General features: G+C 53.0%; 1 protein-coding gene across 3 annotated transcripts in view; it reads left to right on the top strand.

The window, feature by feature from the left end:
* DNAJC5B (DnaJ heat shock protein family (Hsp40) member C5 beta) overlaps window positions 1-14,504 on the top strand; it is a 63,938-nt gene that overhangs the window by 37,396 nt on the left and 12,038 nt on the right. For all 3 annotated transcript variants that reach the window (XM_075743976.1, XM_075743975.1, XM_075743977.1), the window contains exon 3: window positions 12,776-12,989. In XM_075743976.1, the coding sequence (XP_075600091.1) occupies window positions 12,776-12,989 (214 nt within the window). The remainder of the gene's footprint in view (window positions 1-12,775; window positions 12,990-14,504) is intronic.

Genomic DNA, 14,504 nt, shown 5'->3' with positions numbered 1-14,504 from the left:
CCACGTTCACTGGCCTCTCTTCACGGGACATGTGTGCCTGCCTCCAGCCATCCTGGTGGCCTTCGTCTGAGCTCACAGCACTCGGCCTATCTCTCTCTTCTACATAGAGCCCCCGAGTTGGGGACATTATTCGGGAGGCCACCAACAAAGTGTTGAGAAAAGGGGGGAGAATCCCTTCCCTTGATCCACACAACGTGCTGCTCGGGACACAGCCGGGGATGGCATCCTCCTCTGCACAGCCCCGGTGCACCGCAAGCTCCCCAGAGCCCCCCCAGAGGACACGGGCGCCAGGCAAAGGGCCCTGTGCGCAGGCAAGGGGAACGAAAAGCGTTGGAGAATGCGGGCATCGATCCCGCTGCCCCTCACATGCTAAGCGAGCGCTCTACCACTTGAGCTAATTCCCCAGCCCACGGCCTCTGCCTGGAGGTCCTCTCCCGTCCCAGGCACCCACCCCTGACCCAGGCTGCCCTGCACCCAAAGCCGGCAACCCCCATCGGCATCATGCTCACAGCCCCCCGACCCACCCCCTCGCTTTCCTGCGGGAGGTGAGCCCTGACAATCCCTGTGCTCAGGACCACCGTCCCCTGCCCAGGGTTCACCTCAAAAGGCCTTGGCTGATCGTCTTCCCCACCCTAGGAAAGAGCTCAAGGCTGGGCAGCGCTTGAAGGGGAGCCACCCGGGCAGGGCCAAAAGGCAGAGGTGGCGCAGGCTCTGGGCCAGAGCCAAAAGGGCACTCCTTCGAGCCGGAGTTGAACCAGCGACCTAAGGATGGCCGTGCAAGGGAGCCTACAGTCCTCCGCTCTACCAGCTGAGCTATCGAAGGAATCACGGGGCCCTGCCCCTTACCTCGCCCAGCACGCACTCATCCAACACTTTCCCTTGCACAGCACCGCGTCATGTCTGGACTCCAAAATCTTGCTTCAAACAGCCTCAACTCCAGCCTCACACCAGCCGGCTCTACCCTTCACCCCGTCAAACCACCAAACAGAAAAACTCCACCAGCTCCTTCAACATCATCTTCTACAGCCAGGCTCTCCTCACGGCCAAAAGGAGCTTACCCATATCCCGCTGCAACTTCTCCTGATCCAAGCTCACTCTGCTGTCTTTTGCCCTCTGGGCAAGCACCAGACAAAAGGACAGTATTTCCTCTACTCAGTAACCTCCGCCTCAGTGCTGGAAGGCCATCTGTAAGCCCTCTGAAATTCTCTTTCTCCAGGCTGAACAATCCCACTGCCTTCACATAGAAATCCCTCTGTTCCCTCAGCTTCTTGGAGACCCTCCACTGAAGTTGCTCCATTTCATTGATGTCTTTCCTGGACAGGGGAGCTCAAAGCTGGGCACGGTACTTCAGATGAGACTTGAGGTCTGTCAAGCAAAGAGGGAGGAAATAAGGTCTCCTGTTAAGCGGCCCATGCCGCTCTTGTTACACCCCAGGACGTCGTCCTACTCCTTGTTTTCTGGGTGCACCGTGAGCCCCGCAGAGGACGCGGGCCCCAGGCAAAGGGCCCTGTGCGCAGGCAAGGGGAACGAAAAGCGTTGGAGAATGCGGGCATCGATCCCGCTGCCTCTCACATGCTAAGCGAGCCCTCTACCACTTGAGCTAATTCCCCAGCCCATGGCCTCTTCCTCAGCTACTCCCTTCCCACCTCCCCCAAAGCTCTCTCTTCTCCAGGATCTGGGCCACTCCACGTTCACTGGCCTCTCTTCACGGGACATGTGTGCCTGCTCCCAGCCATCCTGGTGGCCTTCGTCTGAGCTCACAGCACTCGGCCTATCTCTCTCTTCTACATAGAGCCCCCGAGTTGGGGACATTATTCGGGAGGCCACCAACAAAGTGTTGAGAAAAGGGGGGAGAATCCCTTCCCTTGATCCACACAACGTGCTGCTCGGGACACAGCCGGGGATGTCATCCTCCTCTGCACAGCCCCGGTGCACCGCGAGCTCCCCAGAGCCCCCCCAGAGGACACGGGCGCCAGGCAAAGGGCCCTGTGCGCAGGCAAGGGGAACGAAAAGCGTTGGAGAATGCGGGCATCGATCCCGCTGCCTCTCACATGCTAAGCGAGCGCTCTACCACTTGAGCTAATTCCCCAGCCCACGGCCTCTGCCTGGAGGTCCTCTCCCATCCCAGGCACCCACCCCTGACCCAGGCTGCCCTGCACCCAAAGCCAGCAACCCCCATCGGCCTCAGACTCTCACCCCCAGCCCCGACACCACCCCCTCGCTTTCCTGTGGGAGGTGAGCCCGACAACCCCAGCGCTCAGGGTCAAAGTCACTTGGCGGCCTGAGTGCATCCAGAGCACCACGTGCATTTGGCTGCCTGAGCCCAGAAACAACTTGGAGTGTGTGCAAATGGCCGTCTTGTATGAAAATACTACAGGAATCCTCAGCACGAGCCTGCGAGCCTGGCCCTCCTTTGCACAGGAGATACTTGGAAGCTGCGCCTCCTGCCCTTGGTACCTTTCTGAGGACCACTGGATCTGGGGCTGCAGTTCTGCCTCTGCCTGCCCACGTTCCCCATTGACGCTGAGCCTGGCCATGGCCTTTGCACACCAGTAGCCTGCCTGAATCCCACCTGCTTGCACAGGACCATGGAGCTGCCGGTCCGCTGCACGACTGCAACTGAAGCTCGCGTGGACTTCCCACTTGCTCCTGCGCAGCCCTTGTGGTATCAGCTGCTCCATTCTGACCTCACAAGTGTTTCCACAGTGTGAACTTTCCTGCTTAAGAGACAAAGGGACCGCAGGCTCTGGGCCGGAGCCAAAAGGGCACTCCTTCGAGCCGGAGTTGAACCAGCGACCTAAGGATGGCCGTGCAAGGGAGCCTACAGTCCTCTGCTCTACCAGCTGAGCTATCGAAGGAATCACGGGGCCCTGCCCCTTACCTCGCCCAGCACGCACTCATCCAACACTTTCCCATGCACAGCACCGCGTCATGTCTGGACTCCAAAATCTTGCTTCAAACAGCCTCAACTCCAGCCTCACACCAGCCGGCTCTACCCTTCACCCCGTCAAACCGCCAAACAGAAAAACTCCACCAGCTCCTTCAACATCATCTTCTACAGCCAGGCTCTCCTCACGGCCAAAAGGAGCTTACCCATATCCCGCTGCAACTTCTCCTGATCCAAGCTCACTCTGCTGTCTTTTGCCCTCTGGGCAAGCACCAGACAAAAGGACAGTATTTCCTCTACTCAGTAACCTCCGCCTCAGTGCTGGAAGGCCATCTGTAAGCCCTCTGAAATTCTCTTTCTCCAGGCTGAACAATCCCACTGCCCTCACGTAGAAATCCCTCCGTTCCCTCAGCTTCTTGGAGACCCTCCACTGAAGTTGCTCCATTTCATTGATTTCATTACTCCATTTCATTGATTTAATTTCATTGTCCAGCTCTCCTGGACAGGGGAGCTCAAAGCTGTGCACGGTACTTCAGATGAGACTTGAGGTCTGTCAAGCAAAGAGGGAGGAAATAAGGTCCCCTGTTAAGCGGCCCATGCCGCTCTTGTTACACCCCGGGACGTCGTCCTACTCCTTGTTTTCTGGGTGCACCGTGAGCCCCGCAGAGGACGCGGGCCCCAGGCAAAGGGCCCTGTGCGCAGGCAAGGGGAACGAAAAGCGTTGGAGAATGCGGGCATCGATCCCGCTGCCTCTCACATGCTAAGCGAGCCCTCTACCACTTGAGCTAATTCCCCAGCCCATGGCCTCTGCCTGGAGGTCCTCTCCTGTCCCAGGCACCCACCCCTGACCCAGGCTGCCCTGCACCCAAAGCCGGCAACTCCCATCGGCATCATGCTCACAGCCCCCCGACCCACCCCCTCGCTTTCCTGCGGAAGGTGAGCCCTGACAATCCCTGTGCTCAGGACCACCGTCCCCTGCCCAGGGTTCACCTCAAAAGGCCTTGGCTGATCGTCTTCCCCACCCTAGGAAAGAGCTCAAGGCTGGGCAGCGCTTGAAGGGGAGCCACCCGGGCAGGGCCAAAAGGCAGAGGTGGCGCAGGCTCTGGGCCAGAGCCAAAAGGGCACTCCTTCGAGCCGGAGTTGAACCAGCGACCTAAGGATGGCCGTGCAAAGGAGCCTACAGTCCTCCGCTCTACCAGCTGAGCTATCGAAGGAATCATGGGCCTTTGACACCTCACGCTTTCATCACACGCTCCTCCAACCATTCAGCTCTCACACCACTCCCGCATACCTGCACGACTCTCTTCGTCAGGAAAAGAGAAAGATTTGCCACGTTACCCACAGCTTCTCAGGACCGCAACATCTTTACACCCAAGACCCACCCATGCTGGCTCGCTCCAAGCCGGTGTCCCGAACAGAAAGGCACTGTCATCACGACGGGGCACGGACATCGGCACGCCCGCAACTCACTGCATATGTCAGAGTGATGATCGCGCCCAGCGACTGCCAGACACGTCCAGACTGACAAGCCAGGCGCGAGGTCCGTCCCAAAATTTCTGTGGTAAACCTAGCCGTGCAAGGCAGCCTGCAGTCTTCTGCACTGCCTGCAGAGCTACGTGCCTCTCACATGCTAAGCGAGCGCTCTGCCACTTGAGCTAATTCCCCAGCCCATGGCCTCTTCCTCAGCTACTCCCTTCCCACCTCCCCCAAAGCTCTCTCTTCTCCAGGATCTGGGCCACTCCACGTTCACTGGCCTCTCTTCACGGGACATGTGTGCCTGCTCCCAGCCATCCTGGTGGCCTTCGTCTGAGCTCACAGCATTCGGCCTATCTCTCTCTTCTACATAGAGCCCCCGAGTTGGGGACATTATTCGGGAGGCCACCAACAAAGTGTTGAGAAAAGGGGGGAGAATCCCTTCCCTTGATCCACACAACGTGCTGCTCGGGACACAGCCGGGGATGTCATCCTCCTCTGCACAGCCCCGGTGCACCGCAAGCTCCCCAGAGCCCCCCCAGAGGACACGGGCGCCAGGCAAAGGGCCCTGTGCGCAGGCAAGGGGAACGAAAAGCGTTGGAGAATGCGGGCATCGATCCCGCTGCCTCTCACATGCTAAGCGAGCGCTCTACCACTTGAGCTAATTCCCCAGCCCACGGCCTCTGCCTGGAGGTCCTCTCCCATCCCAGGCACCCACCCCTGACCCAGGCTGCCCTGCACCCAAAGCCAGCAACCCCCATCGGCCTCAGACTCTCACCCCCAGCCCCGACACCACCCCCTCGCTTTCCTGTGGGAGGTGAGCCCGACAACCCCAGCGCTCAGGGTCAAAGTCACTTGGCGGCCTGAGTGCATCCAGAGCACCACGTGCATTTGGCTGCCTGAGCCCAGAAACAACTTGGAGTGTGTGCAAATGGCCGTCTTGTATGAAAATACTACAGGAATCCTCAGCACGAGCCTGCGAGCCTGGCCCTCCTTTGCACAGGAGATACTTGGAAGCTGCGCCTCCTGCCCTTGGTACCTTTCTGAGGACCACTGGATCTGGGGCTGCAGTTCTGCCTCTGCCTGCCCACGTTCCCCATTGACGCTGAGCCTGGCCATGGCCTTTGCACACCAGTAGCCTGCCTGAATCCCACCTGCTTGCACAGGACCATGGAGCTGCCGGTCCGCTGCACGACTGCAACTGAAGCTCGCGTGGACTTCCCACTTGCTCCTGCGCAGCCCTTGTGGTATCAGCTGCTCCATTCTGACCTCACAAGTGTTTCCACAGTGTGAACTTTCCTGCTTAAGAGACAAAGGGACCGCAGGCTCTGGGCCGGAGCCAAAAGGGCACTCCTTCGAGCCGGAGTTGAACCAGCGACCTAAGGATGGCCGTGCAAGGGAGCCTACAGTCCTCCGCTCTACCAGCTGAGCTATCGAAGGAATCACGGGGCCCTGCCCCTTACCTCGCCCAGCACGCACTCATCCAACACTTTCCCTTGCACAGCACCGCGTCATGTCTGGACTCCAAAATCTTGCTTCAAACAGCCTCAACTCCAGCCTCACACCAGCCGGCTCTACCCTTCACCCCGTCAAACCGCCAAACAGAAAAACTCCACCAGCTCCTTCAACATCATCTTCTACAGCCAGGCTCTCCTCACGGCCAAAAGGAGCTTACCCATATCCCGCTGCAACTTCTCCTGATCCAAGCTCACTCTGCTGTCTTTTGCCCTCTGGGCAAGCACCAGACAAAAGGACAGTATTTCCTCTACTCAGTAACCTCCGCCTCAGTGCTGGAAGGCCATCTGTAAGCCCTCTGAAATTCTCTTTCTCCAGGCTGAACAATCCCACTGCCCTCACGTAGAAATCCCTCCGTTCCCTCAGCTTCTTGGAGACCCTCCACTGAAGTTGCTCCATTTCATTGATTTCATTGCTCCATTTCATTGATTTAATTTCATTGTCCAGCTCTCCTGGACAGGGGAGCTCAAAGCTGTGCACGGTACTTCAGATGAGACTTGAGGTCTGTCAAGCAAAGAGGGAGGAAATAAGGTCCCCTGTTAAGCGGCCCATGCCGCTCTTGTTACACCCCGGGACGTCGTCCTACTCCTTGTTTTCTGGGTGCACCGTGAGCCCCGCAGAGGATGCGGGCCCCAGGCAAAGGGCCCTGTGCGCAGGCAAGGGGAACGAAAAGCGTTGGAGAATGCGGGCATCGATCCCGCTGCCTCTCACATGCTAAGCGAGCGCTCTACCACTTGAGCTAATTCCCCAGCCCACGGCCTCTGCCTGGAGGTCCTCTCCCGTCCCAGGCACCCACCCCTGACCCAGGCTGCCCTGCACCCAAAGCCGGCAACTCCCATCGGCATCATGCTCACAGCCCCCCGACCCACCCCCTCGCTTTCCTGCGGGAGGTGAGCCCTGACAATCCCTGTGCTCAGGACCACCGTCCCCTGCCCAGGGTTCACCTCAAAAGGCCTTGGCTGATCGTCTTCCCCACCCTAGGAAAGAGCTCAAGGCTGGGCAGCGCTTGAAGGGGAGCCACCCGGGCAGGGCCAAAAGGCAGAGGTGGCGCAGGCTCTGGGCCAGAGCCAAAAGGGCACTCCTTCGAGCCGGAGTTGAACCAGCGACCTAAGGATGGCCGTGCAAGGGAGCCTACAGTCCTCCGCTCTACCAGCTGAGCTATCGGAGGAATCACGGGGCCCTGCCCCTTACCTCGCCCAGCACGCACTCATCCAACACTTTCCCTTGCACAGCACCGCGTCATGTCTGGACTCCAAAATCTTGCTTCAAACAGCCTCAACTCCAGCCTCACACCAGCCGGCTCTACCCTTCACCCCGTCAAACCGCCAAACAGAAAAACTCCACCAGCTCCTTCAACATCATCTTCTACAGCCAGGCTCTCCTCACGGCCAAAAGGAGCTTACCCATATCCCGCTGCAACTTCTCCTGATCCAAGCTCACTCTGCTGTCTTTTGCCCTCTGGGCAAGCACCAGACAAAAGGACAGTATTTCCTCTACTCAGTAACCTCCGCCTCAGTGCTGGAAGGCCATCTGTAAGCCCTCTGAAATTCTCTTTCTCCAGGCTGAACAATCCCACTGCCCTCACGTAGAAATCCCTCCGTTCCCTCAGCTTCTTGGAGACCCTCCACTGAAGTTGCTCCATTTCATTGATTTCATTGCTCCATTTCATTGATTTAATTTCATTGTCCAGCTCTCCTGGACAGGGGAGCTCAAAGCTGTGCACGGTACTTCAGATGAGACTTGAGGTCTGTCAAGCAAAGAGGGAGGAAATAAGGTCCCCTGTTAAGCGGCCCATGCCGCTCTTGTTACACCCCAGGACGTCGTCCTACTCCTTGTTTTCTGGGTGCACCGTGAGCCCCGCAGAGGACGCGGGCCCCAGGCAAAGGGCCCTGTGCGCAGGCAAGGGGAACGAAAAGCGTTGGAGAATGCGGGCATCGATCCCGCTGCCTCTCACATGCTAAGCGAGCGCTCTACCACTTGAGCTAATTCCCCAGCCCACGGCCTCTGCCTGGAGGTCCTCTCCCGTCCCAGGCACCCACCCCTGACCCAGGCTGCCCTGCACCCAAAGCCGGCAACTCCCATCGGCATCATGCTCACAGCCCCCCGACCCACCCCCTCGCTTTCCTGCGGGAGGTGAGCCCTGACAATCCCTGTGCTCAGGACCACCGTCCCCTGCCCAGGGTTCACCTCAAAAGGCCTTGGCTGATCGTCTTCCCCACCCTAGGAAAGAGCTCAAGGCTGGGCAGCGCTTGAAGGGGAGCCACCCGGGCAGGGCCAAAAGGCAGAGGTGGCGCAGGCTCTGGGCCAGAGCCAAAAGGGCACTCCTTCGAGCCGGAGTTGAACCAGCGACCTAAGGATGGCCGTGCAAGGGAGCCTACAGTCCTCCGCTCTACCAGCTGAGCTATCGAAGGAATCATGGGCCTTTGACACCTCACGCTTTCATCACACGCTCCTCCAACCATTCAGCTCTCACACCACTCCCGCATACCTGCACGACTCTCTTCGTCAGGAAAAGAGAAAGATTTGCCACGTTACCCACAGCCTCTCAGGACCGCAACATCTGTACACCCAAGACCCACCCATGCTGGCTCGCTCCAAGCCGGTGTCCCGAACAGAAAGGCACTGTCATCACGACGGGGCATGGACAACGGCACGCCCACAACTCACTGCATATGTCAGAGTGATGATCGCGCCCAGCGACTGCCAGACACGTCCAGACTGACAAGCCAGGCGCGAGGTCCGTCCCAAAACTTCTGTAGTAAACCTAGCCGTGCAAGGCAGCCTGCAGTCTTCTGCACTGCCTGCAGAGCTACGTGCCTCTCACATGCTAAGCGAGCGCTCTGCCGCTTGAGCTAATTCCCCAGGCCATGGCCTCTTCCTCAGCTACTCCCTTCCCACCTCCCCCAAAGCTCTCTCTTCTCCAGGATCTGGGCCACTCCACGTTCACTGGCCTCTCTTCACGGGACATGTGTGCCTGCTCCCAGCCATCCTGGTGGCCTTCGTCTGAGCTCACAGCACTCGGCCTATCTCTCTCTTCTACATAGAGCCCCCGAGTTGGGGACATTATTCGGGAGGCCACCAACAAAGTGTTGAGAAAAGGGGGGAGAATCCCTTCCCTTGATCCACACAACGTGCTGCTCGGGACACAGCCGGGGATGTCATCCTCCTCTGCACAGCCCCGGTGCACCGCGAGCTCCCCAGAGCCCCCCCAGAGGACACGGGCGCCAGGCAAAGGGCCCTGTGCGCAGGCAAGGGGAACGAAAAGCGTTGGAGAATGCGGGCATCGATCCCGCTGCCTCTCACATGCTAAGCGAGCGCTCTACCACTTGAGCTAATTCCCCAGCCCACGGCCTCTGCCTGGAGGTCCTCTCCCATCCCAGGCACCCACCCCTGACCCAGGCTGCCCTGCACCCAAAGCCAGCAACCCCCATCGGCCTCAGACTCTCACCCCCAGCCCCGACACCACCCCCTCGCTTTCCTGTGGGAGGTGAGCCCGACAACCCCAGCGCTCAGGGTCAAAGTCACTTGGCGGCCTGAGTGCATCCAGAGCACCACGTGCATTTGGCTGCCTGAGCCCAGAAACAACTTGGAGTGTGTGCAAATGGCCGTCTTGTATGAAAATACTACAGGAATCCTCAGCACGAGCCTGCGAGCCTGGCCCTCCTTTGCACAGGAGATACTTGGAAGCTGCGCCTCCTGCCCTTGGTACCTTTCTGAGGACCACTGGATCTGGGGCTGCAGTTCTGCCTCTGCCTGCCCACGTTCCCCATTGACGCTGAGCCTGGCCATGGCCTTTGCACACCAGTAGCCTGCCTGAATCCCACCTGCTTGCACAGGACCATGGAGCTGCCGGTCCGCTGCACGACTGCAACTGAAGCTTGCGTGGACTTCCCACTTGCTCCTGCGCAGCCCTTGTGGTATCAGCTGCTCCATTCTGACCTCACAAGTGTTTCCACAGTGTGAACTTTCCTGCTTAAGAGACAAAGGGACCGCAGGCTCTGGGCCGGAGCCAAAAGGGCACTCCTTCGAGCCGGAGTTGAACCAGCGACCTAAGGATGGCCGTGCAAGGGAGCCTACAGTCCTCTGCTCTACCAGCTGAACTATTGAAGGAATGGTAGGGTTATTTCTGACACCATTCAATACTCTGTAACACATCCATATCTCATCCTATACAACATACTTTCCTGCCTCCTAAATTTTTCTCCCTCCACCCAGATGTATCCTCATGAGACCCACTGCTGCAGCAGTCTAGCCTCATCTCAGCTCTCATCCTCAGTCTCCCACTTACAGAGGTGCTGAGCGTATTTCTGCAACTTTCATTTACTTGAGTGCCCCATCCGTTTTGTGGGATGGCTTTTTCTCTGCCTGTTGTCACTTTTCTCTCCTAAACATGTCACATTGCTTGCTGCTGCTGCTGCTGCTAAGGGCTGCAGTGATCACTGGTCCCAAGGTTCTGAAGGAGAAATCCATTCATCATGAGAAAAATCTGAATAGACATAAATCCATATGTTTGGTATGGGAAGCAGCCAACAAACTCCTGTGTCCATTTCACTGTCCTTTTTTTTGCTTCTTCCTTGTTCTCTACTTATAATGAACCATAATTATCACATAACTAGGAATGTTAGTTTTCCAGGGACCCAGAGGGAGATGTCTATATACCTGATTCTTCATGTTATGCCACATAGTTCATGTCCTTTCTTTTATTATTTCTTGGGTTTTACCTCACTCAGCTAAGTCCTGAGTCCTTTTCCTGAAATTGAAATACCAGCATATAGATCTCTTTCCCATTACTAAATCATCTCCAATTAGTATATGCCATCTTGGTGTGCAGGGAGTTGTTTTGTAGTGTACTACTTCTAGTGAGGACAGTTTTCCCAAAATCTAAATAGGAACATATCTCATCTTTTGTTAACTGTACTATGTTGAAAGTAATTCTGTTAGTATTCTAAAACAATATGAAATGAAGTGACTGTGCAACTAATGTTTTTCACCTTTTTGAAACTACATTTTGTTCAAATTCTTATTTTTTTGTGAGATTGTTTGGGATATGGAGAGGGCAGAAGATGTCTTTCGGTTTGTGGGAAAAGAAGGAAAAGCTGGAGATTGATTATCCAATGCCTGCAACCACGCATGGGTTTTTAAAGTAATACCTCTCCCCCTTTTTTTTTTTTTAATTCTAATTCCTGGGGTTTGTTTTCAGCTAAGAAAAGGGATAGATTGCATAAGCTACTTAAATACTTGGATGGCACATAATGTCATTAGTCATGCAAGACTTAGCTTGTTTTCCCAGATCTCCTATTTCATCTTTCATTATGTTTAAGGTACCACATGTTAAATATGATTCAAAATTTATGTTTAAGGTACCACAGGCACAGTATATTAAATATGACTGAATGTGAACCCCTTCATGGTATTAGAGACATGTTTAAGGAGTTATTTACTATCTATGAGAAGATGAATTGGGTTCAGCGTACAGAACTGAAGAGATTGTTGGAAGAGGCTGTTCCCAGGCTCATATCAGTCTTGATATTGGCAGAATGTCTCCAACACAAGAACTGTGACCAGGGGCAAAGCAGTTACATTTTACTGGGGGAATAATCTGTACTGGGACTTCAGTGGAAAGTCAAGCAAGACCCTACTCTGAGGATAAATTTGTTGGAAGAAGTTTGAGCACACTGCCTTCACACCACAAATAGTACTTTTTTGGCATAACAGTCACGGTTAGCTCCTGAAACACTCAGAGAGATTATTTACAAAATGTAACATAGCCTGACTGAGATGAGGATCACAGAATTTGAAACACTACTAAATCACTTTTGCTGCCACTAGAGGTCAGCACTAGTCATTAAATAAATATCCTGGAAAAAGCTTATTGCCAGTTCTTCAAAAGCAGTGGAGATTTTTGAAAAGATACACTTCTGTCTATGCTTGTTTTGCAAGTACATGTGAGCTCATACTGCCAGTGCCTCAACAAGGTTGGAAGCAAACCCTTTCTTCTCCAAGCTGTGCTTCCCCAGTGCTGTCTGTGAGCCAACAGTCCCACACTGGTCCTTCCAAGCTGTACCTGTCCTCGGATGCACTAGCGCTAAGTACAGTCAGGGGGAAAAGGCAGTGCTGAGTCCTGTCCTGGCAAAGGCTTCCCACCAGCATAAACAGCCCAAACCAGTTGACAATCAGCTTCCACTGCTTTAAGGACTGTCTTAGAAGTACGACAGTGAGGAATTAGGCCCAAAGACAGGCACTTGAAACTGGGGCTAACTCACTATGCTTTTCCACCTTGTGCTTTAGAAAGATGTTTCCTTTCTATTGCAACTCCTGAGTTTTCCATCATCACTGTCTGGGCTTCTGCAAACACAGACACTGTTTACAAAATTTTAATACAGCTACTATTGACAGGCAATCAAACACGGAATTTCCTTTGCTATGAAGACGATAATGTTGATGGGATAAGCAGCGTGATCGTCTTGTTTTTAAACAAACTTAATAAAAATCTTTATCTTTGTTGAAACCTGCTAAATGATGCAAATCAGTTGGCAATCATAAGGCAGCAAATGCATGTGATTTATTATCATGCTGCAATCTGTGCTTTCTGCATGTATCACTGTCTCCTTTAACATGGTAGCTGACCTGGTATCAATACATAAAGTTCATGTTCAGTGTAATAGGAACACCTCTTTCACCAAAACTTTAATGTTCAGTCACTTTGTCTCACTTTCCTTCCACTGAGTACTCTGTGCACATCAGAGCTGGACAAAAAAGAAGGCTGAACATGCTGTTCAGAATGATTTTATCTCTACTAAAATACTCTGTGATGTTTTGTAAGTGTCTGTATATATGCACACATATGCAGATTATTTTTGTTTTCCTTCTGTTGTTTTTTGGGTTTTTTTCATGTTTAAGAAAACTGGCTCTGAAATATCATCCTGACAAGAATCCAGACAATCCAGAGGCTGCAGAAAAATTTAAAGACATCAACAATGCGCATGCAACACTGACTGATCTGTCCAAGCGAAACATATATGACAAGTATGGATCATTAGGGCTCTATGTGGCAGAACAGTTTGGTGAGGAAAATGTCAACACCTACTTCATGCTCTCAAGCTGGTGGGCAAAGGTAAGCTGTTATTTTCTGTTGGAAATCAAATGTTACAATGCATACAGACAACGACATACACAAGGAACTCCCTGAAAAACATAGTCTCTCTATAGGCTTAACAGATAGTAGAATCTAAACCACTACTAAAAGCTTAATTAAACAACAACATTATCTGGAAAATCAGCAATGGCAGAATGTAACATCAACTCAGAATAGTGCTAATATAGAGTGTTTTCTTTTGCTTTCTAACTTGGTAAATAGTTAAGTACAATGCATGTTTTGTAACACTTTCAGACATTAATCAGATTTGAATCTAGTGCTCCAGCTTAATTTTGACTTTCTTTTCAGTAATGACTAAATAAAAATGACTCATTGTTCAAAAATGAGAAGTCCCACTTATGTGACAACTAGTTAATAAGTTATTACAGTACAAATTTAGCTGTGTTCTTTGCTATATATAGCACATAGCGTAACTAAGCAATAATAATACATAACACTCTGTGATTATGGTGTCATATATGTGCCCTGGTGAGGGAGTGAGAGAAAGGAAGTGGAAGAAAAGGTGAGAAGAGTGGAGTGGAGGAAGAGAGCAGGGAAGGAAGAGAATGATGCATCAAAACCCGGCATATTGCTCAAGGAAAAACACATCATGGGCTGTTGTAGTCATAAAGGAGTTGTGTTCACGTGCTTTCTTATGTCACTGGAGTCCTCTGATGTTTGCATCTGTCAAATTTGAGTATTTCTGCAAATATTGAAATGTAACAGAAATGTAACAAACCAACAAAAATGCAAATGTGCAAAATCCATGCTCTCCTCACCTATTTCCAGCAATAGAAGCAAAGGAAAGCAAGGACTTTGCTGGAATACATAGGAAAATTACCTGTACTGTGTGAAGCAAGCACGCTACGACAGCTTTGATCTGAGAACCATGGAACATGGATTCCTGTGTTCGGCATGGATCAGGCCAGTGCTTCACTGCCCCTCAGTTCCCTTTCAGACTGGGAAGTCACTGGAGCTCTTCTGTGGTTCTGAGAAGCCATAATTTGTCTGCTGAATCAGGATGAGACAGAAGCTGCTCGAATGCCGAACAGTGAATGAACGAAACTAATGAATAAAGGACTGGTGTTTAAACTGCACTTGCAAAGGCGCAGTTGCACCCTCAGAAGCAGGCTGGAGGCTGCCTGCCGGCAGCTGCCTGTAGCAGACTCCTGCTGCAGGTTGGACATCCCCGTCACAGATGCTGTCTTCTCCTGCTGGATCATTCCCTCTTTTCTTTGTTGTCCACCCTCTCCTTCAGCCTCTTTGTCATAGTTGAGATGCCAGGAAGCATTGCCTTAGAGCTGAGAGCAGCAGCAGTATTGACTCCTTTAACAGTCTTGGTAAACAAGGTTTTCATCACTATTTGCTGTTTCTTTAGCTTTTATTTCCTCTTCTGATTACCAATCTTTAATGGAGATTTTATGAAGTATAAAATGCTTTGTGGTTAGAAAATCAGGAACAGAAATAACCACTGTTGCTTTGACTCATAAGGAG

This window comes from Balearica regulorum, chromosome 2, assembly GCF_011004875.1.
Source record: "Balearica regulorum gibbericeps isolate bBalReg1 chromosome 2, bBalReg1.pri, whole genome shotgun sequence".
Classification (NCBI taxonomy): Eukaryota; Metazoa; Chordata; class Aves; order Gruiformes; family Gruidae; genus Balearica; species Balearica regulorum.
This window is presented reverse-complemented; position numbering and strand designations above follow the sequence as displayed.